The sequence below is a fragment of the Microtus ochrogaster genome, chromosome 6, assembly GCF_000317375.1.
Source record: "Microtus ochrogaster isolate Prairie Vole_2 chromosome 6, MicOch1.0, whole genome shotgun sequence".
Taxonomy (NCBI): domain Eukaryota; kingdom Metazoa; phylum Chordata; class Mammalia; order Rodentia; family Cricetidae; genus Microtus; species Microtus ochrogaster.
In genome coordinates, this window is record NC_022013.1 from 83398496 (window position 1) to 83408644 (window position 10149).

The window sequence follows — 10149 nt, forward strand, 5'->3', positions numbered from 1 at the left end:
AGCACGAGAGACGTATGAGAGAATGAATGAACGATAAGGAAGTATATGTGAGGGAGAAAGAGCTATGTGTGGGAGCTGCTGCTCCGTAGAGGAGCTGCACCTAGGATCTGACCAAAGTGCTGTATGGGAAGAGGATATGTAAATGAGATGTCTAACTATGTCTGTGTGGAGATTTGTAACTGTGTGGAGGCAAGGAAAATGAAGCTGTATAGAAAAGAGATGAAGAAGAAAAATGTATGTAAAAGATATGCAGTCATGTGATAGAGATATTGTTACTGAATACTGAAATACATAACTGAGCAGAAGAGAGATGTATGCATGTAAGAGAGATTATCAACAGATTAAGTAAAAGAGATTAGCTACCATCAGGAAAGTGTGTGCTTGTTCCTTTTTTCTTAGGTTACCAGCAGAAAGCATGTTTCCTTATTTACCCCCAGATAGAAAAGTCTAGCCCATGCCGCCTTGGTGGATTTTCCCACATACCCTGGTGCTAACTGGGAACTGGCCCCCAAAGTTAGCAACAGATCGCTCTTAAACACGTGACTGAGTCATGCAAACTACTATCTGTCCAATATACCAGATTAAACAATGATTTATTCTGATTTCATAAGTACTTAGTTGTTCTTTATTTTATTCACTGGGATATTTTGTGGGGGAAATGCTCTTAATTATTTTCTTTTATCTAGGATTTCATGTAGTCTAGGATGTCTTCAAACTCACTAAATGGCAAAGCTAGACTCCGAACTCCTGATCCTCCTAATTCTACTTCCCAAATGTTGGGATTACTACCAGACATGCACCACCAGGCCCAGCTGTTAGTTTCTTAAGAACTACTGTCACAAAATGGTAAACAAACTATACTTACCTATATATATTCCAAATGGCAACAGGTAAGTTGAGAAGGAAGATGAACCAGTGCAATGAAACAAGCATGAGCACAGTGACAAGGGCGTGACCAATCACCTCTGGTATCACCCACTGCAAGTGAAGAACAAGGCATTACACCTCTGATCCACCTTTCCTGTCTGAACATGACACGGAAGCTAAACTGATGAATGTGCAGAGAATTTTTAGCTTAGACTCAGAAACCCCAGGCAGGGCTATAACTTCCTACTCTAGGCAAATACGTCAGTTAACAGCTTTAAAATGAAATCTTTATGTCTCAGTTCTATTTCACCCTAAGCAAAGTCTCAGACTCGGCCATAAGCCAGTCTGAACACCTCAGGAAGAAGCAGAGTAATACTCACCTTCTATTCCAGCATCTATGCCAATATGCTAAAGTCTCCTGCTCTAAATTAGTGTGGTTCATATCCATATACATGCCTTTTCAGTTACAATGTTCATCTTCAAATATTTCCCCATTCCTCACCCCCACCCTGCAGAAAAATTCCTCATCTCCATTTTCCCAAGGAAGCAAATGCCATTCAGAAAGATAAGATTAAAATAATTAGCAGGTGTAATGATAAGTGCCTGTGATCCCAGCACCAAGAAGGCAGGGGAAATCACTGCAAATTCAAGGCCAGCCAGGGCTACCTAGTGAGGTGCTTTCTCCAAAACAAGAACAGAAGTTTTAAGTAGGAGGTTGGTGAGATGGTTCAATGGTTAGTGCTCTGACCGCTCTTAGAGGGCCTGAATCTGTTTCCTAGCAGCCATAGGGAATGCCGACAGCTGCCTATAACTCTGAGGGGATGCCTCTTCTGGCCTCCTCAGGCACCTGCACACATGTGGCATGGACTCACACAGACACATAAATAAAAACATAATTTTTTTTTAAATCAGGGGAGAGGGCGAACGTGTTCCCTCACTACCACAAATTATGCAGTCGAATTTCCTACATTTGGAGAAATCTCAGGGGTCAGCACAACCAGAGTGCAATGGATAAGCCTTGCCCTGGAATATCACCTTCATGATCATGGTATCTCCCCTGGCAGGTTAGTATATAAATCATTTTTTAAATTCTTAAAAAAAAAATAGGACTGGAGAGATGGCACAGTGACTAAGAGTTCATCCTTACCAGCAGGTGGCCGGTACTCACATCAGGTAGATCAAAACCCCATATAACTCAAACCCCAGTGGGAACTGACATCTCTAGCCTCAGCAGGCACCTGTACTCCACTACTACATACAGACATACACATAAACATAACTAAAAATAAAAGGGTATTAACTTGAATAGCCATGAATGACAGAAGATTACTAAGCAATGTCTTTAAAAGTCAGAAAGAAAAAATCTTGGGGGCTGGAGAGATGGCTCAGTGGTTAAGAGCATTGCCTGCTCTTCCAAAGGTCCTGAGTTCAATTCCCAGCAACCACATGGTGGCTCACAACCATCTGTAATGAGATCTAGCTCCCTCTTCTGGCCTGTAGGCACACATGGAGGCAGAATATTGTATACATAATAAATAAATAAATAAATATTTAAAAAAAAATAGCCAGGCGGTGGTGGCGCACGCCTTTAATCCCAGCACTCGGGAGGCAGAGGCAGGCGGATCTCTGTGAGTTCGAGACCAGCCTGGTCTACAGAGCTAGTTCCAGGACAGGCTCCAAAGCCACAGGGAAACCCTGTCTCGAAAAACCAAAAAAAAAAAAAGAAAAAAGAAAAATCTTGCTCCCCGTACTCAGATAGAGAATCAAGGATTTAAGTAAGATATGTTCAAGCATTTCAGAACTCCAATTCCTACATGTTGGCTGTACCTCAAGAAGCTACTCCCCCAAAATGAAGTTGTAGCCAAGAAGGAAGACACAAGATTCAAGAATCAGGGGCTCCACAACCAAATGAGAACTATGAAACAGCCTCAGAACAGCCAATTAGAGGGCAGAATGACATGCTGGCCTGAAAAAGAAATGGTTTGGGGCGGGGCAGGGAGGGGGGAATGGGGGACTGATACATCCTTTTAATCTTTTACTAATTCATTTTGGGGGAAAGAAAGTAGAAGGGGTCTTGCTATGAAGCCCAGGATGGCCTCAAAATCATGGCAGAATTCTGGCCTCAGCCTCCTAAATACTGCCATTACAGGTACTGACTACCACAACCAGCATGATACTGTGTAGAAAATAGTATCAAAGGGCAGTAAACAGAAAACTAAGGAAATAAGAAATGTGACAATTATTCCCCCCTACACACACACACACACACACACACACACACACACACACACACACCTTTTTCTCTTTTTTCCCTTTGTTGGTTTATTTGTTTTTGAGACAGGGTTTCTCTGTGTAGCCCTGACTATCATGAATACACTCTGCAGCCAGGTTGACCTCAAACTCTGCCTGCTGAGTGCTAGGATTAAAGATGTGCACCACTACAGGGGTGGGAGGTGGGAGCCTAAGGGACATATTATCACTGTCTACTCTGAGGCTCAGCAAAGAAGACTTATATTTTTACAAGAGTAGATCGTAATGACACAAATACTGAAACATCAACTTACTCTAAAAAAAAAAAAAAAAAAGATGGTACAACACGCCAGGTATGACACAACAGCAATAAAAATGAGGAAGCAGGTGTTTTCAGTAAGGGAATAACTAACAACCAACTCCTTTGACCCTTGTTTTTTCAATAGACTTAAGATACGAAGTAACAATGGTACTGTTTTTTAAGTCAAGCAAAAAGTGCCCCTCAATATATTTTTACATAAAATTTTATCCAGAAAGCTTCTTTGTCCAGCTCGTAAAATGGATCAGGGACAAATGGTTTTCCCCTATATAAAGTTATTATATTAAATATTAAATGGCCTTAAAACAAACTAACTAACCAAGTCCATTTTTCCCCACAAATCACACAAGAAAGGTCTTTCACTCAACAAAAAGCAGACTGAACATTTGTTCCATGAGTGGGAGGTAGCAGTATGGGCACAGAAAACAGAACAATCAGCCTCATGTAGACAAGACCAGAAACATGCATAGTAAGAAACAATATTTAAACTCAGATCTAGCATAATTTCATGATCTAAAATACTGTAAAACACAGCAGTTCTAGCTACAACATTACAATCAATAGCTAGGAATCTAAAAGAAAAAAATGCAAATTCTGATGATCTATAATAAAACTTAATAATTAAAATAATTGACTTCAACCAAAAATGAGCAATGTCTTACCTTGTTTAATTTTGAGCAACATGATCTAGCATTAATGTAATCACATTCTAAATCAGACAATGTTATGATCTGATGGTTAAGATAAGGAATTATATACATTCTTGTGCTTGTACAGTCTATGTATGTGCACATGTATGCACTAGAGGTTGGTGCTGGCAATCTTATACTTCTTTCCACCTTCGTTTTAGTCTCTGACTAAACCTGAAACTTGTTGTTTGACTAGACTGGCCAATAAGCCCCTGGGACCTTTCTGCTTCCACTTTCCCCAGTACTGGGGAGCAGAACTAGGTCCTTTTACAACAGGCACTTACCCTAATGATCCATCTGTCAGGAGCACACAGACTTCCTGCTTAACAACCAGGCATTATATATGTTTCAGAAAGCAATTCCAGCACTCAGGAGACTAGTGGATTAGAAATTCAAGGCCACCCTCACCTACATAGTGAATTTGGATATCAAGGGCATTACAGGATACAATTAACACTCTCTCAAAAAAAAAAAAGGTAAAATTTAGTAAAAAGTAAAATGTTCTCAACCAAGTATCACCTCTTCATCACTTTCCCCATAAATTCATAACCAGACAATGCCAATACCACAATTAACACTATCGTTCAAATTCAGAAGAACCTCTTCCCAATAGGTTTATCTCCCAAACTCTCCTAGCTTGAATTTACTCTGCAGATTCAGCTTCCTAATAAACTGTTGTGTTTTGAGCTTCTAAAGTAACAGAATTGCATGTGTTTATCATATATAAATGTTTCAAACAATATATACAATGTAGAATGATACAACCTAGCCAGGCAGGATGCATTATCTCACATGGTTACTTCTGTGGTAAAAAGCATGCAACTTTCAGTCTTTCAATTTTTCACAAACAGGATACATTGTTAACTGTGGTCACCATATGAATGTATTTCCCCTACTCTCTTGGTCCAGCACCTTATCTGTTCTATGGAGGTGCTCCACCATTGAGCCACACCCCCAGATCAACAAGACATCGCTGGAACTTATTTCTAGCAGAAACTGTGTATCCTTGACCTAAAGTACTTCCTTAAGTCAAAAGTTTGCAGTGACTCACTACTGCCCTCCTCATTTATCTGATCTAACTTCCTTCCCTACCTGATTTCTTGCTACAGCCTAAAGCAACCATGAACTCCTGGTGCTCTATAACCATCCCCCAGAAATGAACATGCCTGCCCTGCACCTTGCTCTGGCCAGTGACTGTAAATATCTGTCCCCCTTTTCCTGCAGGTTTCTTGACTACTCAAACTCCCCACACTCCTATAGTCTCCATGAAGTCTATTCTGACCGTTCTCCAACTATTCTCTGTCACACTATCCTACAACACAGTAGTAATGTGTTTTCACCAAAATGCACCCTGAATGTGTAACCAATGTTAAACATTCCAGTTTCATATACATACATACATGATCTGGTATAGACCAAGACTGTTTTGGATGATCAAATCTGGTTTTCCAAACTGCAATAATTAATAATAATAATAATAATAATAATAATAAAAAGCATTTCAGATTGTCCCACAACTCTGGTTCCTTTTTTTTTTTTTTTTTTTTTTTTTTTTTTTTTGGTTTTTCGAGACAGGGTTTCTCTGTGGCTTTGGAGCCTGTCCTGGAACTAGCTCTGTAGACCAGGCTGGTCTCGAACTCACAGAGATCCGCCTGCCTCTGCCTCCCGAGTGCTGGGATTAAAGGCGTGCGCCACCATCGCCCGGCTCTGGTTCCTTTTATTACAAGCTAAGCAATGGTCATCAGAACTTCAGCAAGAGATGTTTGCCCTTTTAGTCAGTTCCTCAAAGGTAATAAAACACAGGGCTCTTTTTAATAGAAATCATCAAAGTAAAAACTGATGCTAAATAACTGCAATAGGGCAGACACTGCTGGGTGTTTAACACAAGTTCTCACTGTGTTTCTAGGAAACAAACATCTCCAATCCTAAAGAAGCGGGTAAGAGACAGTGAAGAGCAATAATTTCTAATTCCAAATTTTGCCCCTTCCTATTAAAACAAACTGTCAGTTCACAACAAAGTGGAAAATATACTCTGTGCTGCTATCCTAAAGTTGCATAAGGCCAAAAAAGAGGTTAAATTTGATCAGAAAAAGGGACGTGATTTTGAAGGAAAAAGGGTAACATGCAAAAATCCTAGTGCACTTTTCTAATCACAGTTAATTACTTAAAACTGGACTGTGGGCTGGGCAGTGGTGGCGCACGCCTTTAATCCCGGCACTTGGAAGGCAGAAGCAGGCAGATCTCTGCGAGTTCGAGGCCAGACTGGTCCACAGAACTAGTTCCAGGACAGGCTCCAAAGAAACCCTATCTCGAGAAAAAAAAAAAAAACTGGACTGTGTATTACACTACAGCACTACAACACTGTGCTAGAAGCACTATGATCCCCGAAGACCTGGAAGAGATGTAGCCACACAGCTACTACAGTGTTAGGTTGCTGAACATAATTTGCCAGTCCGGAAAATATTGTTTGAAACCTTCACAGAAAGTACTATAGAAAATACTGACTTTTAACACGAGCAAGCCTTTTTCTTTTGTTTGTTTTTGTTTCAAAACGGGGGACTAAGTCAAATATAGTTACTTAATTTACAGATCTCCCACTACCGAGGACAACCAGAAACACTTTGTGGATGCTTCTGAAGAAACTCCTTTTTAAAAACTCTCTAAAGGGCCGCACGTGAAGGAAGCACATCGCCGATTCTTGGAATGAGTCATCTCCTGGGTGTGGGGAGTCCCCAGAAGCACAGATACCCGCGAGGACAAAGGGGCAAGGGTGCTACCGGGGACGAGAGAAGGCGGCAAAACCTTCCGCCCGCCAGCACCGGCCCCGGGATGCCTCGATCTCCCGGGGGGCACCTGCGGGCGAGAGCAGACGGAGGGGCGGCTGAAGGAAGCTGGCTTAGGTCGGCTAAAGACTGAGCTCGGCTCCTCCGCTTGCGACCCGGGCCCGCGCCGCCGCCCCCTCACCCCACACCTGCCAGCGCCCGCCCGGCCCGCCCTCCGCCCATTGCCCCGGCGGCAACCCTGGGGATGAGCAACAGCCCTATCCTGTCTCAAGCAAGGATACGAAGTAGACAGAGAGGAAGATAAGCGCGCAACAGTCTAGGAGCGAGAAGAGGAACACCACCGCCTCCATCCTCCGCCGCCGCTCCTCCCGTCAAACCAGCTCCGGGCCGCGCCGCCGGGACAGGCGGCATGCCGGGAGTTGTGGTCCAGGAAAGGCTCCTCCCGGCGCGATGCATGATGGGAAATGCAGTTCGCTATTCTTCCCCCCCACCCCCCTTCCCCTCCGAGGAGAAGGGGAGGCTGGCCACAACCTTAGTGAAAAGGTACTGACACCGAGCTGGTAACCCGCGGACACTAATAAGAAGTTACTCACCGTGTGTGAAATTTGTATTTCTTTTTTTTTTTTTTTTTTTTTTTGGTTTTTCGAGACAGGGTTTCTCTGTGGTTTTGGAGCCTGTCCTGGAACTAGCTCTGGTAGAAGACCAGGCTGGTCTCGAACTCACAGAGATCCGCCTGCCTCTGCCTCCCAAGTGCTGGGATTAAAGGCGTGAGCCACCACCGCCACTAGCTCTGTAGACCAGGCTGGTCTCGAACTCACAGAGATCCGCCTGCCTCTGCCTCCCAAGTGCTGGGATTAAAGGCGTGAGCCACCACCGCCCGGCTGTATTTCTTTTACTTTCCATCCATCCACCATTGTTGGTTTAGGGGGGAATGGGCTTTTTTTTCTTCCCCCGGTGGTAGGGGCTCACCCTGTAGCCAGGCTGACCTCTAATTTGGGTTTACAGGCATGCGCCTCCGCACAGGGCCGCTTTAGTGTCTGCTCGCTACTCACCTGCATCCTACAACGTCTCATCTCAAATACAAATCCAGTCTTACCACTGCTGGCTTCAGTCCCTGACCTGTTCCCCCAGAGCCTGCCCAGCTGCTTGCCTGTTCTCGGTTACAACAAGCTTTTTCATCTCTAAATCTTAAAATCTTCACAAGGATCCGGGGTTTTACTCAACCGTTCATTCTCTTGGCAAATAGTTCTGACGACACCCCTACTGTAGACCGAGAGCTGTCTTACACTTCAAGTGCAGAAATGAACGGAACAAACAAGTGCTCTGGGGGGTAATAAGGCAATAAGGTAGCAATTAAATACTGAAAAAGTACTTCAGTGGGTGACAAGCCTTTAGAAGCCAATTACTCACGCATCCATTTATTTAACTTGTGTTTTATCAACAGTCTACAAGGCTCTGCACTGCTCTAGGCCTCAGAGGTACAAGGAACAGAGACTGAGTGTGCCACCAAGACTGCAGCTTGCATGGGCTGGAGAGATGGCTCAGTGGTTGAGAGCATTGCCTGCTCTTCCAAAGGTCCTGAGTTCAATTCCCAGCAAACCACATGGTGGCTCACAACCATCTGTAAAGAGGTCTGGCTTACACACAGACAGAATATTGTATACATAATAAATAAATAAATATTTAAAAAAAAAAAGACTGCAGCTTTCATGGGAAGGGTGGGGGAGACAGAAGGTAAACAGTATAGATTGAAAGCACGTCTAAGCACTGTGAAGGGCATGAGGAAACACCTGAACACCAGCCGAGACCAGGCTGAGGAACTCACACAGCATTGAAAACAATAGCATTGGGAGATTTGCAAGGGATCAAAAAAGTTTAAGAAATTGAGTTTTAAGAAGTCAAAGGAAGCCGGGCAGTGGTGGTGCACGCTTTTAATCCCAGCACTCTGGAGGTTTGGCCTGCTTTACAAGAGCTAGTTCCAAGACCAGCTCAAAGCTACGGAGAAACCCTGTCTCAAAAACAAACAAACAAACAAACAAACAAAAGCAGGACAAGGTCACATGCACCTTGAAAACTTTTTTTGTGTGTGTGTGGGGGGGGGGGCGATTAGCTTTCTGTAATTTTTTTTACATTTCTTAATTTAGTGTATTTATGACTCGGTAGGTGCACACGCGGAGGCCAGAACTAACACCCGTAGGAGTTAGTTCTCTCCCTCTCCCACGTAGATTCGAGGGACAGAGCTCGCACTGTCAGGCTTGGCTGCAAGCCCCTTTGCTTTCTGAGCCATCTTTTCAGCCTACTTAACTTTTACCTGAAAAACCACCCAAGAGCTTTAAGAGAAGTACCTTGATCAGATTTACTTTAAAAATATATTGTTATGGCCATTTGGTGTATTAAATGTGTGAAAAAGCAGAACAAATTTATCAGTAAGAAGGTCACTTAAGAGGGAAGCTTGATAAGAGCATTATAAGGAAGCCAAAACAAACTGGATTTGCCTCACAATGTCGCAAATCCATAGACTCATTAAGGGTTCATAGGTCAAAGCTACGAGTACAGTTAAGATTTCTGTACCAGATTATCACTATGCTCCCACTGTACCTTGCCCAGGCCTCTATCAAATCAGCTAGCTCTCTAACGTGTGTGTTAGTGTCTGCGAGGCACTGTTCTAGGCCTTAGAGATGCAAGGGACAGAGATGGAAGGTGCCCACAAGACTGTACCTTGCATGGGAAGTGTTGGGGGAGACAGAAGATAAACAGTGTAGATTTAATGCACTTCTAAGCACTGTGAATGGCATGAGGATACACCTGAACGCCAGCAACTCACACAGCATTGAAAATAGCATTGGAGATTTGCAAGGGATGGAAAAAGTTTAAGAAATTGAGTTTTAATCAAAGGAGGCCAGGCAGTCCTGGCACATGCCTTTAATCCCAGCATTCAGGAGGCAGAGGCAGGTAGAGCTCTGTGAGTTTGAGGCCAGCCTGGCTGGTCTATGCAGTGAGTTGTAGGGCAGTCACTACACAGAGAAACCCTGTCTTGAAAAACCAAAAAAGAAAAAAAAAATCAAAATGGGCGTGGCCTGGAGGACCTGGGTTCCATTCCCAGCATGGAGGCTCACAACCATCTGTAACCCCAGTTCCAGGGGATCTGATGCCTTCTTCTTGTCTCCTCAGGCAGTGCATGCATATGGTGCTCATACAGACTTGCAGGCCAATCACCCACACACTTAAAAAAACTAAAAAA

At 43.5% G+C, this 10149-nt stretch overlaps 1 protein-coding gene and 1 non-coding gene across 2 annotated transcripts in view; both read right to left on the reverse strand.

The window, feature by feature from the left end:
- The window catches only part of Cnih4 (cornichon family AMPA receptor auxiliary protein 4), a 17367-nt gene extending 10057 nt beyond the window's left edge, over window positions 1-7310 (reverse strand). Inside the window, exons 1-3 of the mRNA XM_005348948.2 lie at window positions 7190-7310; window positions 4099-4167; window positions 866-978 (exon numbers count right to left, since the gene is read on the reverse strand). Coding sequence (XP_005349005.1) covers window positions 866-978; window positions 4099-4167; window positions 7190-7258 — 251 coding nt within the window. The 5' untranslated portion in view covers window positions 7259-7310. The remainder of the gene's footprint in view (window positions 1-865; window positions 979-4098; window positions 4168-7189) is intronic.
- LOC113456226 lies at window positions 1783-1939 on the reverse strand. Its single transcript, XR_003377083.1, has one exon. It is a non-coding gene; the product is annotated as a U1 spliceosomal RNA (small nuclear RNA).
- Window positions 7311-10149: the final 2839 nt, after the last annotated feature.